Consider the following 17671-nt stretch of genomic DNA (forward strand, 5'->3'; position numbering starts at 1 on the left):
GAGATGAAAAGAGAGAAGAGTTTTGGGAAGAAATAAGAGATGAGCTAAAGAAAAAAGATGAAAAAGAACTAGAAGAAAAACTAGAAAAATCAAGATACATAAACGAGTGGAAAGAGCTGAAAGAAGAAATGAAAAGGTATAGGTTAAAGGAAATTCAAGGAGAGGGAAGAATAAAAGGCCTGCAAATAAGGGAAAGGTTTAGGTTAGGTAATGAAACGAGAGGAAGCAGGTATTGGGAAAAAGAAGAAAATAAGAGATGCAGAATGTGTATGAAAGAGGAAGAAAATTGGAAGCACATGGTAGAAAAATGTGAAAAAAGCAGAAAGGAAGGGGAAGAATGGGAAAAAATAATAATAGGAAGCAAAGAAAAGATAGCGTGGATGACGGAGATAAAATGGAAAAGAAGAAGAAACGAAGAGAAGAAAGAAAAAGAAAAGCAAGAAGACGAAGCTGCAAGACCCTAAGGAGAGACAGAAACAGAAGACAGAGAAGCAAGACTCGCAGACACATCTACACACACATATATACACACACATACACACAAAACACGAACATACGCGCAAACATAAACATACACATGCACACACACACAGGTATTGGATGATGGAGCAAAATGGAAAAGAAGAAGAATCGAAGAAGAGAAAGAAAAAGGTAAACTAGAAGACAAAGCATAAGATACTAAGGAAAAATAAGTGAGGTTGAGGAAAGGAAAGGCAGAGGGAGCAATAACAAGAAAAAGGTGTCAAAGCCTTCATAAGGAGAAAGATAGATGAAATGATTAGCAAGAAGGAGAGCAAAAGCAAAGGAAAGGCAAAGGTGAAAAGGCAAAAGAAAGTAATAAAGGAAAAGCTGAAAAGAAAATATGCAAGAAAGAGAAAAAAAAACAGAAGAGCGGAAAAGGCAGATCTTGGAGAGAGAAAGAGGAAGAAAAGATTAATCAGAAGAAAAATGAGAAGAAAAGAGGAACAGACAGGCGCAGAAGACAGGGATACAAGAGTTGCAGACACACCTACAAATGCACATATTTATACAACACACACACACACACGCGCACGCGCGCACTTACACACACACACACACACGCACGCGCGCACTTACACACACACACACACACACACACAAAACACATACATAATCAACTACACAAACTGGATACGAGACACAAATAGCTATATAAGAAATGTAAACCAAATGTAACATATAAATTGTAAATAAATAAACTAACTAACTAACTATATGGCATTTTCCACGCGATAGATTGCGATTATTATAGTATGCTTAGAAAAGATAACACAGATACATGGGTAATTCTTGGCTATTTCGATTGACTTGTAACTCTTAGGTTACGGATTTTTTTTTAATTTGGCACAATTATTTTACACATAAAATTGAGTTTTTTCCCAAATTTTGAAGACGATACATTAATTATATCAAAAGTTATTAACAATTAAAGAAAAATGATAAAAAATTTTCAAACAGCTGTATTTTAAAAACTAATAAAGATATCGAAGTCGGATTTTTTTGAAAATACTCATAATGCCTTAGAATTTCGAAATAATTACACAATAAACAATAAAAAATTTGTTTCGAAAGTTATTAACTTTTTGTTTAAACAATTGCTAATTTTTAAAAAAGTATATTTTTTTTTGAAAAATTCTTGGTCCTGCGTGTTCCTGAGGATTTTCGCTATCGAAAACAATCATAAAATTCAAGTGCCCGACATATCGGAAGGCGTAGTTTTAATCAAAAGAAGATGCCTCGGTGTACGTCGCAACGGCAGCGGGACGTCTTTGTGGTCTTACGCTGAGGCGTGTTCTTTTGATTAAAGCTACGCTTTCCGATATGTCGGGCACTTGAATTTTATGATTGTTTTCGGGTAAAAGAGCAATGGGCGAGAATAAGGTGTGGGAATGTGGGCAGAGAGCAGGCGAAAGGGTATAAAGATAGTAAGTGTAGAATCTGCGGAGAAAAGGAAGAAAACCTAGAGCATATGATTGAATGTAGTAAGGCAAAAGAGGAAATAGGGGGAAGGTGGATGAGGGAGTTAGAAAATCAGAAAATTACTGGCAGGAGAGAAGAGAAAGAGAATAAACTAATTAGAGCTCTAAAGGGAAGCCCGAATAGAGCAATATGCAACTATATTTACATGTTCGAGAAGTTGGCCAAATCGAGGGGAGATGAGGGGTATCCTGAGTAAGACTAGAAGCGAGCTTTTGAAAGGGAGGGTAGGAGAGAGGGAAAGTATGCGAGCGCGAATCTTGAGATTATAACAATAACACTATATTATTATAGAAGTAGCAGAAGTAGTATTTAAGTGTTAGTTGTAAGTATAGATGTAAAAGTGGAACATTATGTAAAAGGCCGTAAAGGCTATACATTGAGCAATAAATTATTATATATATACATATATAGTATATATATTTATCTTTTTGTACTCTTCAGTCAAATAATAATATTATGTCTAGATCACTCTCAGGTACGCTTGGAGTACGCGTAAGCTCAGGGTTGCTCTGATTTGGCTTGCGTATAATGTAAGATGTAAGATTTAAGCTTATGTAACAATAATAAATAGTCTAATATATACATTATTAACATAAAATTTTAAAGACGGAAACGGTAGAAAGCTACATAGGATTCATAAGTATCATAAATATCGCCCTGTAAGGGAGGATGAGTAAAGATTAAAACAAAATAGCAGAAAGTTTACCAATGTCGCAACGCTGGTCTGGCCAGTACTACACACGCTCTCTCGCTTTTCGCTGTATTCTTGCCTCTCCTTTTAATACTCAAAATTGGCTAAACGTCGCCGGCTACGCACATATGTGCGGATTACGTCGGCAACATTATTGCTCTTTCTCTCTTATCCTCTCCTTCTCTCCCCTTCTCACCTATTGCCTTCCGCCGCTTCGACTACCGACGCCGATCAGTAATTAGACCTAAAACAAAGCCACATCGAGCGTCGATACTTGGTTCGAACTATCAAGACATCGATATGGCAGCGGCAAAGGAGAAGACCCGCGGAAGAGAGAGGTGAACAGGGCAAGCCATCTCAACGATTGCCACACCCATCACAAACAAAAGACTTAAAAACGTCCTTTTAATAAGCTAGTGAAGCAAAGTCGCTTATGGTTGAATCGAGGAAGTAGCTCTAATTAATAGCCATAAAAAGGTTATATATCAAGAAAAAACTATGATGCAATCTACATAATTGTGCTAGAAAGGAAACTCGTGAATACAACTTTGGTTGTCTAACATTTTTTCATTTATTGCATATATCTGATATGGTTTTTATTATTTTTAGTATAATCAAATAACATAAAAATATAGTAGTACACTTATTATGTACTATGAATAAAACTGGAGAATAAAAGTCAATAACATGTAGTTAGGGTATTCATAAAGATTTGATCTTCTCTAACTTAGATCTGTGCGTGGCGGTTCTAGTACACACACTTTCGTTAACTAAAGACCAGGGAATCAAACCTTCACCTTTGACATCTGTGACTGATGCTCCACTGACTTACCTTATTATCTTTGTTATATTATTTTTCTTGGGAAATTATAGAGCAAAGAAATAAGAGAGTGATACTCAAATACTATAAATAACTAACTATCTCCACTTAATTTATTTTTAACAAGGTTTCACTGATTTATCTTCTAGCCTCATTATAAATTGAGTGGAGATAGTTTTTACTTATAGTATTTAGGTGTCACTCTCTTATTGTTTTGCTCTATAATTTCGCAAGATTTAATATAATTGATAGTGATAATATGGTTAATTATATTATTTTTCTCTTTAAAAATGAAATTTTAGTTATAATCGTAAAGTATGTTAAAAATTTGAAGCGAATAACAGTAAATCCTTCAAAATTTAGTTATATATTTTGACAATTACATTTATATTAGAAAAAAGACTATTTATGATTTACAGACGATAAAATAATTAATCTAATGTGAATCAATTTAAAGCAGTAGATATTAAAATAGCGACCCCTCTTTCATAAAAACTATGTGAATCTTGACTAGGTGCTATTTGTAAATCAACATTAAATAACAATTCTGTACGAGTGCTATTCAAATAAACTGGTAGAGCTAGCTTATATTCTACTGTATCCGTAGTAGAACGTTTCACCCATTTTAATATAGTCACATGCAAATCAGTCATTATTGTTGATGTTAAATACAGCATATTATTTTTACACTGTGCTCCTTGTAATTTTAATCCAGTTACTGCAAAACAGTAATCATCTGCCACCGTATTATCGCTGTTACATACGAAAACATCTAACTGCAATTCTTCTAAAGACCAATTATTCGCTTGTGCCACACATTGTCGTGTTGCTGTAATATATGCTTCTGGATTAAATAAGCCACCAAGCCAGACTGGGAAGTTCTGAAAAAAAATTGTAAGCATATTTAAACCATAATAAAACAGAATTGTAAACAGAAAAAGTATTTAAAGTTTTATTTTTCATAATTAATTCTTGAAAGTATTATTTATAAATTACGCATAAATTAAGGGTTATGTAAATATTATTATTATAACAGTATCTTATATTATTAAACATATAACAGATTGACAAGCCTTCATATTTTTGACATCTGCATTTTCTTAATAATATATTTAAAAATGACTTGAAAGAGATTTCGATTATTTTATGAAATGAACGAGGTTTCGATAAATAGCAAAAGTTAAATTTATTGTAAAATTTTTTTGTTTGTACTATTGTATAAATATATTGATTTTATAAATGTATTTTTTCTCTCGTAAAAACAAACTCAGGGAACCGTTCTGATTGAACATTTAAATTTAGTAATTTTTCGTAAATTGAGTAATAACTTTGTAATAAAATTTGCGTAATAAAATGTTATCTCTCTGTACTTATAAAAAATGGTGCGTAACCAGTGAGGTCAATGCCATAAATTATCAGGGTAACACCTGAGTCGCCAAGTGTTATTAATGCTCATGAACGGTATTAATGCTCGACCGTCAGAGGATATAATGGTCTGAGGATCTAATTCATGTGAGAAAGCCAGAGAGATTGTAACCTCTTTTCTTTATTTTTCTTCTCGGCTTCTGCTTTGATGTATTTGATGGCGTTCGATCTGGTGACTATTATTACTTGTTTTTTCTTAATATTCTTGATAAGTGGATATATTTGTTGAAGACTTTTAACACATAATCGTAGTGTTCATTTTTTTCAGTCTTGTTCTCGGTAGCCAGAAGCGCATTTAGAGAAAATGATTATTTGTTACAAGTATATGCTTTTATTGAACGATCAGTGATTAGTTTGAAGATAATTGAGGTAGACGATGTATCTTTTTGCTTTGGAATCATAACTTAGCATTGTTTTTATAGGATTGGTCAAAACAGAGTTTGCCTTTTTGAATTTTTTGTCAGAAGCCTTTAGGTATTTGTATTTCATTATATTCGCAAGCTTGTCTGGCGAATGTATTACTACATTACACACACACACACACAACTCTTTTGAAAAAAGGTGAAAAAACTACTGTTGAAAGGACACTTTAAGAGTTTGCGAATATAATATTCTCATCTATTTCATTTCTGAAATGGCCTTGATCATGTTCAAGGTTAAATCCAAGGTTACCAAAACGTGATCCCCCCCCCCCCCCCCAAAAATGGAGTAACTTTTATCTGAAACTATTTTGGACAAAACATTCACCAATCCAGAAAATTAAAATTGGCCACCGTGTATATATAATACAAGGCATTCTTCCTAAACGTTACCTCCACTGCCTATTTTTCTATTAATTTAAACATTTTTTTTAACATGTATAATTTATAAACATGTGCTTATTGTGTTCGTGATAATACATGTCATTATATAATTGAAGATAAGTATATTATACAACAAAAATGACTACGTGGGCTGTTGTTTTTCTAACGCCAATCCTCTGAAACATTTTTATTATTTATAAATGAATTTATAAATGATGCCTGTGATCGAAATGATATTTGCTAAAACATGCCGTAGGTGACTTAGCTGGGTGAAAAAAATAAAGAGGATGATTCACCTTCAGACGACCTTGGGAGGTTAAATGGACTCCACATATGATACCTTATCTGAACGTAGGATTTTCCGACTACTCTGAATCCGTGATAAATAAATAAGGGTTGTTAGTTAAAAAACAAAGTTGACCTTGAAATGATTTTGAAATTAAACCTTCATGGTCAATATACTAGTCGAAAAGATTAATTTTTTTTATAAAATTTACATATTTAAAAAAATTTCCAAGTTAGAAAAAAATGGGCAAGTAGGGTAGGTGACAGTCAAAAATAATACCATATATATATATATATATATGTACGAGATCTGTTCAAAAAGTATCGCGAATTTTGTATGTTTTCAAAAATTATTTATTTATTCATGAACATCTTGTAACGGTAAACGTCTTATTAGCGCTAACAGCCCAACCATGAGGCTGCCTGCGAGGGCAGCACCTACCGGTTAATGCAAAGGTGACGAGGGAATTCGGACGAGACGGAACGCGCACGTATGAAAATGAACTAGTCGAGGATTAGCTATCGATACCGCCTGACAGAGTGGAAGATTAGAACCCGCACACCCAGCTACTGTTAAGAAGGACCAGAGTTTTTCCCGAGTTTTTTCGGAGTGCAGAGATAAAAAGATAAGGAACTGAGCCTCTTTAACCAAAGCGTAAACACTAATAGGTTTTGAAAGTTGCCGCAAATCAATAATATTGTACCCGTTGGCCCGAGGAAAACTAACACCGGCAACATTCAAACAAAATAAACACAAATTGATAGTTTTATTTGATATAGTATTGTCTTAACGTAAATGTATTTTCTTTAAATATTGCTAGCTATGGTTATTGGTGACTACGCACATAGACGCTCGCTATAATATTTTAGATACTAACCAACACAGCCGCGCTAACAAACAGTTAGTGCGCCTGATAGGCAGGATCATTATATTGCGCAATAGCGAGCAAAGAGTCTTTCGGTAAAAACAACGTTAAATGCCCTTTGTTGAGCCTATTGTCGGCCAGTAAAGTCTGAATTTTTGCGCGTTTGCTTATAAATATTAAATATAGCACTCGCACACGCATCATCCGTCAAACAAGCGTGTAAATTTGAGCGAAAAATTAATAACTAACTATTAATATTTATTTATTATTAATAATTAATTATTAATTATTAATTAATAATTAATAGCGGTATAACTAACGAATGACAATGGACTGCACTCAAAAAGAGGTCGAAGACTGGGTTTTGACGCTCCAAGACGAGGAAATAAACGAATACCTTGAACACTTGGAGCTCAAGACAAGCGGGAATAAGCTCTCGAGAGCTGGACGACTTCTAAATTGGTTATTAGGTGACTACTCTGCGGCGGATTTCGCGGAAGTCGACAACCAACACGGCAATCCAGCAAGAAGGGCAGCCCTACGCTCGAAGCTCATAGTATTCTTATGCGCGGAACACATAGCGTCCGAACAAGAAGGTGAACACTCGCTAGCCCAGCTAATGCAAAGTGCAGAGGTGATATCGCGTATTCAAGAAACAGCGATAAACATTACAAACGTACTGGACGAGGGCGAGAGTACGAGCAGTAATAAGTATATTACTACAACGGCTAATGATGGTAGCCAGTTTCAACTCCATCCGGCATTTGCAGTAATGATCCAAGACCTCATTTTCCGGTCCAGAGAAAATGAGAAGAAGCTCGAGCTGCTAGACTCGTTAAGAGTAAACGTGTAGAGTCTAACGAAGCTATTAGACCAGATATACAACAACTGCAGCAATGTCAAGAGCCAACTGGACGACCTATCCGCCAGAATGAGCGCATTGGAAAATGCCGAAAACAGGAATGTACAGCAAAATAATGCGAATAATTCCGGCGAAATACGACAATAAGAAAATACGCGTAGGAGCGTAGCGTTCCAAGATACCTTCACCTATCATCACGACACCAGGTTACCCCACAGTACTCCAGCTGGACCCGGACAGAGGCCCACGGGGGCCACCGGCAGGATCCCCCGCCGGACGCTCCCTTTCGGAGAGGGTGGACAGCATTAACTCAGTGGAGTTAATGCTGAAGTGAATAACCACCCGCCGAGCACGTGGTTATCTCAGCAGACAACGAACCCTTGGTCGACTACAAGGGATGTTGGTCGCGTTGTCCGAGGATGGAAACTGAAGTTTTCAGGAGAGGGCAACGCGAGCATTGACACCTTCCTGTCTAGGCTGGACAACTTAAGGAATGACGCGGGACTCACGGAAGACGAGATTCTCCTAACGGTATCGGAGCTACTCGTCGGTCCCGCCTTCACCTGGTACGAGGCGACGAAGGAGGAATGGTTTTCCTACGCCAAATTCGAGATTGTCAATTGGACCTGCTGTACGCCAACCTTCTCCCGGACATTCAGGGCCATACGAACCCTGAATGCGCTGGCCACGGCGGCACAGAACAGCTTGCACCAGAGAAAGGCAGAACGGGTGGTACCGTATCCACAATCAACTCTGTACCCGGAGTTAGCGTACCACCCTCGCACCGATGGAAGCAAGTGCCGCAAGGGCAAAGTGGCATAAATGTCCAGCGATAAGCCGGAGGTCAGCGACCGGTTGGACCGGATGGAGAAAGTGCTCGAGAAGGTGATGCACCAGGTCGTCTACATACCGACGCCCTCGGGGGCGACACCTAGTCCGAGCCTAGAGGCAGTTGATGGCGAAAAAAAGGCTCCACCCGCCGATCTACTAAGCCAAGTGCTGTTATCTCTCAAGGAGATATCTGAAGGGATGAAGCAAGCACAACCTCGTTGGAAAAAAACTTGATCTCGGAAGACCGCACTAGGAAGCCGGAAGCTCCTCGAAGACGGGAGAGAGACTTCTCCAAGCCACTCAAGTGCATCGAGTGCGGGTTACTGGGGTACAGCAAAAAGTACTGTCCCCAATGCAACAAGGGAAACGAGGAAAGGAGTGGTTAGGTGGGGTTGACCCCACTCCTTCATCATCTAAGATAAACCCCGTAAACAAGATCTCGTGGCCTTCGCCAACACAGTCAGCACCGATAGTCGCGAGCGTGTTGAGCGACGAGAGTGAGAACTCCCCTGGTGACGCCAATGATGAACGTGGCGGTATAGTGAACGCGGAGAGAGAGGGTATCGACGTTAGTAAAGCCCAAGACCCTGGACCGGCCGAGATGGTGGTGAATGGATCGCACACGCCCTCGGGGGCTCGGGTAACGGCAGATAAACCGTCGAAGGGTAACCCCATGGTAACTCCGATCGTCCGAACCAAGGTGGTTCGAACGACAAGTGGCATCACTTTACCACGCGAAAGCACAGTGGCTAACGCTATGGTGTGCAAAGAGCAAGGCTGTGGAGCCGCCGAATCTGTTTCGCTATATTTCCCGGAACAGGAAACGCGCTGGTGGCTGCCGGTGAAAATAGGAGACTTCCAGTTACGGGCTCTCTATGATCCGGGGGCTTCCACCACAGCAATGGGTAGTAATGCTCTGCAGATAGCATCTGTGCTAGGCATCTGGTTAGATACCACCGACGCGGGTACGGCAGGACTACCAGATGGTCGTAAGTTAACGATCGTTGGTCACGCCATGTTGCCGTTCACCGTGGGGGACGTGACGATGCCGACGAGGGTAGCTATCCTCCCAACCCTCGTCGACGAATGTATCCTAAGAGTGAATTTTGTTAAATTGTTTAGGGTGGTACTTGACCCCGACGATAATACGTTGCTGTTCAAGAAATCACAAACCAAGATGAAGCTAGAGCTAGCTAGCTTGGAGGCTGGTCCGAGATTATCTACGATCGCACTAGCCAAGGTGACAGCCTCTCAACAGGCGATATTGCAGAGGACCATCGGCGAGGCCTTATCGCAGGCCCCCGTGGGACTGGAGTGTGCGGCAAACATTGAACATGAGAAATGCATAGATTGATAAGGGAGATGTTAGATCAAGTGGTGATCGAGCCAGCGGATAGCGGCTGGTCGAGCCCAGTGGTTATGATACGCAAGAAGGATGACTCGTATCGATTCTGTATAGACTTCAGGAAGGTCAACAAGGTCACCGAGCCAAACGCGTATCCCCTACCGTTTATGCAAGATATATTGACACGCATACGAAACGCGCGCTATATCTCCACACTCGACCTCAGTAGCGCGTATCGTCAAATACCGCTCAAACCCGAATCTCGACCTATCACGGCCTTTACCGTGCCCGGATTGGGGCATTCGGAATGCCATTCGGTCTCTCGTAAGCCGGCGCCACCTTCCAACGGTTAATTGATAGCGTGATCGGACCTGAGCTTGGTGATTTGGATGACATCATCGTAGTATCATCCAAATACGAAGATCACCTGCAATATCTTAAAACCGTGTTGGATAGGTTATGTCGAGCCGGCCTCTCGATTAATCGAGAGAAGAGCGTCTTCTGCAAGCCGGAGGCCAGATATCTAGGTTTGTTGATTAACCGCGAAGGTATCAGGCCTGACCCTGAACAGGTGCGCTCTATCGTGGAGTACCCCCGACCAGGAAACGTCCGACAGCTACGTACTTTCCTAGGGGTTGCTTCCTGGTACCGCCGGTTCTTGAGTGACTTCGCCACACACGCTCAACCGTTAACGAAACTAACGGGGAAGAAGTGCGAATACGTGTGGGGATCGGATCAAGAACAAGCCTTCGCTAAACTTAAGACACTCATGATATCCGCACCATGCCTCGGGTTACCGGAACCCGACGGGCAGTACGTGCTGGAGACAGATGCTAGCGCTACGGGAATCGGTGCCATCCTGATTCAAAGAGTAGGAGACGGAGACCGGATTATCGAGTACGCTAGCAGAGTCTTTAACCCAGCGGAGCAAAATTACTCTGCCACGGAGCACGAGTGCTTGGCGGTCGTATGGGCCATACAGAAGTTCCGCGCACACATAGAGGCGTACCAATTCAAGGTGGTAACGGACCATAACAGTCTAAAATGGCTATACGATCTGAAGAACCCGATAAGACGCCTAGCCCGATGGGCCTTGCAACTCCAAGGCCATGTCTTCGAGATCGAACATCGCGAGGGAACCGAGGCGACGAGCATCCCGCCTACTGTGAGTGATACGACAACACGCGGAAGCGGGCGCGCCGTTACTACGGACAACGCAATCCGAAATGATAGCGCGACAACTTCGTGCCAACCTCGTCACGCCCCTTCCGATCCTTCCGATAACATCCTGATAACCACCCCTCCAACTAATATAACAAAGCGCCCACGAGGGAGACTTCGCAAGAACGCGCTAACCGCCCAAACTACAACGTATCGATAGAATTAACGTATCTCCCATCCCGTTGTCGGGAAAAGGAAGAGAGGTAGACCGCCGAGAACACCGACCGTGGATGCATGAGACCCTGCGAACGAAAGACCTGGGAGACCGACGCAAAGGACCCCACTTTCAATCCCGGCGACGAAGACCCTGAGCAGCCGAATTGGCGCCTACCTTCGATACATGAGAAAAGGGTTATAGATTCTGACATGTGTGACTGTTACAGGATGAAGATCACCTTCGATCAATTCGAAGAAGCGATAGCCGCCCTCATGAGGCTGAACCTAGGTCCCGCCATCGAGGGAGTCGTGCACGCCACCCTACACCTCCTCGGAGAGAAGAAGGAGGAAGAAGAACAAACACGGATGCGAGCTCATGCGAGCTAATATAATACATAATATAATATAATATAATACATAAGCTAATACACCGCCCCAATGATATAGATTACTGGAGCGAGGTGGTGTCGAGAGAGAGAGAGAGAGAGATTATCGTGCCAAGCAAGGAACGGTCCATTTCCATTAGTTGTCTCTTGCCAAATATTTATTTTTGATCATACAGTTCATTTTGTAATTTACTTCCATTATCTGTAGAAAGATTTAAAGTTTTCATTAAAGCATAAAAGTGATTGAAACTACAAGATGGTTTACTATCAACACCTTATGTGCATGTCTATCACGCTTAAAGTAAATTTAATGTGATAATCTGACTTCAATTGTGCTATCCAAAGTGAAAGCCCGCGCTGACTCGCGTTGTTTCACTGGATCAAGACGAGTGGTCTTCCGACTATCGAGTATCTGCGTGCCTCTCTTACAACTAGAATAATGCTGAACAACCACTAGTAAACTGTATTAAGTGCATTGATGTAAATGGAAAAGTAACATTGAGGCAAGTCTTTGTTCAAAATAATTGTTATGTATTTTATTGTTATTGCAGTAACTTTCTGATTGTTTTTCTATAATATTGCCAAATCCACAGACTTTTTTGTAATAAATATTATTAATTTATTTGTAATACTTCCTTTATTTTGATCAATTTGATTGGGGTGATGTCTTGAATGTAGAAGTTTTCTAGTAATGTTTCTTATTGTTGTTGAGTGATTACATAGATGATCGTATGGTACATTTTTTTCTCGTCACATCTAGCCTATTTCCCGAAAAATTTTCTTATTGATAGTATGAATGTAATTGATTTATTTTTAAAGTCGAGTAGTGAATTACCATAATAAGTAATCCGTATATAGTTGGTTACCATTTTGAGTATTCGAGAGTATAGAGTAATTAATACTGCTAAGTGGTTTGATGTTAAGTCAACGTATGAGAATACTTCAAAATATTTATGTTTATACCTTTTACGATTGTAAAGTCTACCGAATCTGGTAGCCTGTTTATATCTGTTAGCCACTATGTATGTTCTCTAGCAAATATCAGAATACAAATATTTTTTGTAAAAATTCATAAAGTATTATCTCTTTAAATGTTCGAGTTAACGATCTTAATCCATTACCCAAGCCGAATCTAGCCGAGATAGCCCCAAACTTACTATTGCATCCAAGGCGTAAGTAAAAAAAAGTTACTTGTGTTTTTTCTTTTAGGGATCACAATTGTTTATTAAAAATTATTTAAATAAATTATCAAAAATATTTTGATTTCGAAAAACTAATAGCGACGATCGATTCTACGGGAAAAATTACGAAAGAAACCTCTATAACACTTTTTTGTCAGAGCTTAATTTGTTATTGTAGAACCATGATAAATAATTTCAACCTGAACGAGTGATGCCAAACTCGTTAAAAAAAAAATAACGCTCGCGATAAACAAAATACTCTAGCTAGTATTTTGTCGCGCAATAAAAGGGAGGTGCACCTAGCCTGCGGTGCAATTACAGTGATCAGCCGTAATTGTTGAAGAGAATCAACGGTGCTCCTCAAATCAGCTGCGCTGCCTCGCTCGCTGAACAATTGCTGCTCACTCCAACAAATGCTGCTGCTGAACTCCCGCTGCTGTGATGCTGCTGCTGTGATGCTACTTATAATCACTCGCGCACGTTCTAAAATCAAAAAACAACTTTTTATCAGCGAAATGGCGAAAAACTGTGTGAAACTAAATTTGGCGGTACTATTCCAGTAACAGCTAATGCTTAACTGAATTTTCAAACCCTCGCGCGCCCTCTCTCTCTCTCTCTCTCTTAGTCGTTCATTCAAGCATCGCGAGTGTACCGAATCACGAACGGATCGATTAATCGAATCGACTACCGTTGCAAAAGAGAATTAAAAAATTTATATTTTAAAAATTACAGAAATAACTAAAAAAAGATTCTTGACCGCTCATCTTTACGTGATGAAAGTTGAGAAACGTTTACAAAAAACGGTGAACGGGAGATATAATTCATGCAACGATTACCGAAAATCGTTCGACTCGCGCGAGGTTAATGAGCGGCTAAACGAGAGAAGCCGCGATCGGTTCGCGAGAGAGAGAGAGCGCGTAGGGGCAATGACCGGGAGGGGAGCGTTGAACAGGCAGTATGACTGTGTCACTCAGTCCGCCTGTATCGTGCAGCTAACCTGTTCCCGAGCCGTTCTAAGTTTTCGTGTGGTGGTGCTAAGGCGAACAGTGCGAACTTTGGTGCGGTGTGCTGGGTGCAGCAGCACCAGCAATAGTAGCAGCAGTAATAGCAGCAGCAGCAATAGTAGCAGCAGTAATAGCAGCAGCAGCAATAGCAGCAACAGCGGTAGCAGCGACAGCAGCAACAACAACAGCAGCAACAGTAATCGCGGCGGTGCGGCGAGCAGCGAAGCGGCGTTACAGCAGTTTGTTGTTCGGGTACGGTTGGCCACCGTATCCTCATCGTTCTCGCGGTAGGTGCACCTTCCCCTTTCTATTATTGTTAATAGCGTGCGATCCCGCGCAGCGTGCGCGAAAAAATTAATTGTTGCGTGCGAGCGGTTAGTTCGCGGTGATCGCGGTTTTCTCTCTCTCTCTCATACGGCGTGTATTGTCATTCGCGCAAGCGTGCGCAAGACTCTCGGCAGATCCCCCGTGTATTTGATTTTGTTGAATAAATCAGTTAATCGTTATCTTTAAATCAAGTAGTCGTTATTGTGTCTTTCCTTTGTCCGGAGATCGCGTCTATATTTGTTTACATTCGATTCGAATTCGCCGGTAGCGTAGCACGGATCACGCGGATACCGGTAGGCGGGAATCGTCAACGGAGTTTCCAGCAGCGGCCGCGCGAGCGCCACTAAGCAAGGGCGACAGCGCCGCCAAGCGGCGAGTTGGGGGAACCCAACTCAGAATAGTGAAGAGACTCTGCGCAGGCGCACTCCGAGACAAGGTAGGTTGATGTGCTTTGAGCACATAGATAACTAGGCGTCGTTTAGTCGTTATATAGGTACGTTTAAGAGATATTTTAGACTAAACGGCAGCCTGTTACATGGCGCCCAACTAAAATTAGGACTCACACACAGGGGAATTTGCACAAAAAGAGAGAGCGATGCGCGGGAGAGAGAGACGTTTGCGCGCGTGCGTAATAAGGTGCGAGCGGGTAAAATAACGCGTGGCTCGTTCGGTACGTGCTCTGCGGTAGGGAAAAGACGCCTCTCCGACCCAATAACACCTGCTTTTGTGAGCCGAGAGCACACTAACCCCAGGGGTCGAAGAGACGTCCGGAGTCGCTCTAACGCGAATAAAAGAGGTGACAAATTGTATTTTGGTTTACTTTTTGCTTTTTAGGTGGTTATATACACCTTAAAGTATTTAAGTGGGGGTTAGTCACCGAGCGACAGTACCTGCAGAGCGCGCAATTGGGGTGTGTGTAGGGTTAGATTTACTAGCCCGGTGGAGCTAGCAAACAGTTAGCCTCCACCTATAGGCAGGTAGTTGCGAAGTGGAAGTTCGTACTTCCTTAGAGTACGCGGCACCTGCACACACCCACAAGCCACGTGTATTGTTGCCTTGGAGTTAAAGGCGTATTCGGGTAGTTGCCGATAAAAGTCGCAACACCCCGCTCGCGCCTTGGGCGATAGGAGGCGGTAGTGGTCGACTAGGGAAATTAACCTCAACCGTCACCTACGCCCCAGCGTAAGCGAAATGGAGGATACCGCCGACGCGATAACCCGGTGGGCTTCGGAACTGCCTTCGACACAGCTGGATAGATACCTGACGCAACTGGAGTTGCGTACAGACGGTCCCAAGCTGATGCAGGCAGTTCGACTAGCATATTGGTTGTTAGGCGAATATATCGACCTAGACTTCCAAGGAGCGGCGTTGGATAGGGAGGCGACACAACGCAGGCGAAGGAGCCGACAAAGGTGGCTGGAGTCCAGGCGACAAGAATTAGAAGCAGCTGATGCTGAGGATCTTGTCGCCCACCCACTCATGCTGCTATATAGGGATGAGGTGGTAGAGGCGAACCTGACGCGGACTCTCGCGGTCTACGACAACTTAGAGGAGGAGACCCAGAGCGAGACGGGGGAGCGAGAGCCCGCAGAGGAAGGGGTGACCGGCGAGGTCAAGAGGCCCGCGGAGGGGGTCAGTAGTGAGCACAAGGGCTCCACCGGATCGCCAGATAGGCGAAGAGCTCGACGCTTCGAGAATGAGGAGCTACAACCTCAAGAAGAAGAAGAGGAACGGTGCGTGACAGAACGATTAAAAGAAGAGATCGAGCGCAACCGTGTCGGGATTAACCGCATACTTGAGATGCTGGAAAGGTACGATCAGGTATGCGCGCGGTGGAGCGACCAGGTGACCGCCCTGCAGGTGGAGGTCCAGCAGTTAAGGAACAGGGACCTCACCAATCGACGAACGATCATACCAGAGCGGCCCAGGAGAACCGTGGACTTCCAATCCACGTATACGAGTCACTACGACCCAAGGGTACCAGGTAGTACCCCGGAACCCCAGCGACCGACCCCTGGCGAACCTCGGGAGGCTCCCCAAAGGCAGGTGCCTTTACGGACGGAACAGCCACCAAGAAGAGGACCAAGAGACGCCGACATGGGCGATGAGCAGGCGATCCCGGAAGGATCCGCCTGGTATGACGCCAATGCGGCGTCAGGGTACTATGCGACTCGGGACGCGGGTAGGATAGTCCGAGGATGGAAGCTGCGATACTCTGGCACGGCTTCAGAGTGCGTAGACACCTTCTTGTCAAGACTGGAGGATCTACGCGCGGGCTCCAGGCTAACCGACGGCGAAATCTTGCTCGGTATCAGAGCTCCTCGAAGGTGTTGCGAGGACCTGGTACGAGCTTAACAAGTTCAAGTGGAGGAGTTACGCCGACTTCGTGGCTGGCGCTCGACGTTGGTTTGGGTCGAGTGAGCTGCAGCAACAAAGATTGCTGCAAGAGGCCCAAGCCCGGTACCAGGAGAAAGGAGAGCTGGTGCGAGAATATGCCTGCCACCTCCTCTTCATGTTAGCCCAACTACGCCCGCCGTTACCAGAGCAGCGGCAGTTAGATTTGTTGTACGCAAATCTCCTACCCGCCATCCGAATGCAGCTGCGGAGGAATGCGTTCTCCAACGTGGACGAATTCCACGCCCAGGCGACTGAGATCTAGACCGCCTTGCGGGACGACGAGCGCCCGAGGACCAGGCTGGAGCCTACGTCCACGTTATACCCCGAGCACATGGGGGTGTCAGCAAAAGCACCACCGCCCCGGGCAGGACCCCGAACGGCGGCCATGTCCAACAAGCCTCGGGGTAAGGAACAGCTGCAACCCGAGTCACCGGTTAAAGCCCAGGCCAGGAAACCCGAGGACCGGCCCACGATCGCTGCAACGCAGGCGACAGACCGCATTGAAGATCTGTCGTCGCAGATTGCGACCCTGCGACACGAAATGGACCGGTACTTCAAAGAGAGGAAGGCTAACTCTCCCAGGCGGCCGAGGGGTCGGCCGCAAGAAAAGGGGAGGAATAAACCCCCCCCCCCCCCCCCCCCCGGGTCTCCTGGCCAGCGACGAGAGGGTCAGCGGAGAAAAATAGATTTCTCCCAACCAATCAAGTGCTCGTCTTGTGGCAAACTGGGCTTTACCAGGAGGTACTGCCCGAATTGCAACAAGGGAAACGGGCAGGGAAACGGAGGACGGAGGTCCCCTCCGCGTCCCCAGTAAAGGTGACCTCTCGTCACGGGTCGCTTGAACGTGGCAGGGGCCCGTCAGACCCCACGATCGGATCCCACGAGACCTGGCAGTGCAGTGGCGGCGGAAGCGACAGCGACCGAGCAGATGCCTGATCTGGGTAACCGGGCGTTTTGTATCCTCGAAAGGTACGGAGGCCGGATTCAGGTGGTGGAGCAGGGGTCGACGCGAGTAGCGGCTGCCCAGGGCAAGAAAAGCCGCGAAAGCCTCTCGTCCACAGAGGAGAGAG

At 43.6% G+C, this 17671-nt stretch overlaps 1 protein-coding gene across 2 annotated transcripts in view; it reads right to left on the minus strand.

The window, feature by feature from the left end:
* Nucleotides 1-3802: 3802 nt before the first annotated feature.
* LOC131675316 (dynein heavy chain, cytoplasmic) overlaps nt 3803-17671 on the minus strand; it is a 995688-nt gene continuing 981819 nt past the window's right edge. For both annotated transcript variants that reach the window (XM_058954251.1, XM_058954250.1), the window contains one exon: nt 3803-4393. In XM_058954251.1, the coding sequence (XP_058810234.1) occupies nt 3959-4393 (435 nt within the window). In that variant the 3' untranslated portion in view covers nt 3803-3958. The remainder of the gene's footprint in view (nt 4394-17671) is intronic.

Source organism: Phymastichus coffea, unplaced genomic scaffold (assembly GCF_024137745.1).
Source record: "Phymastichus coffea isolate CEN01 unplaced genomic scaffold, Cenicafe_Pcof_1.1 PCOF00018, whole genome shotgun sequence".
NCBI lineage: Eukaryota > Metazoa > Arthropoda > Insecta > Hymenoptera > Eulophidae > Phymastichus > Phymastichus coffea.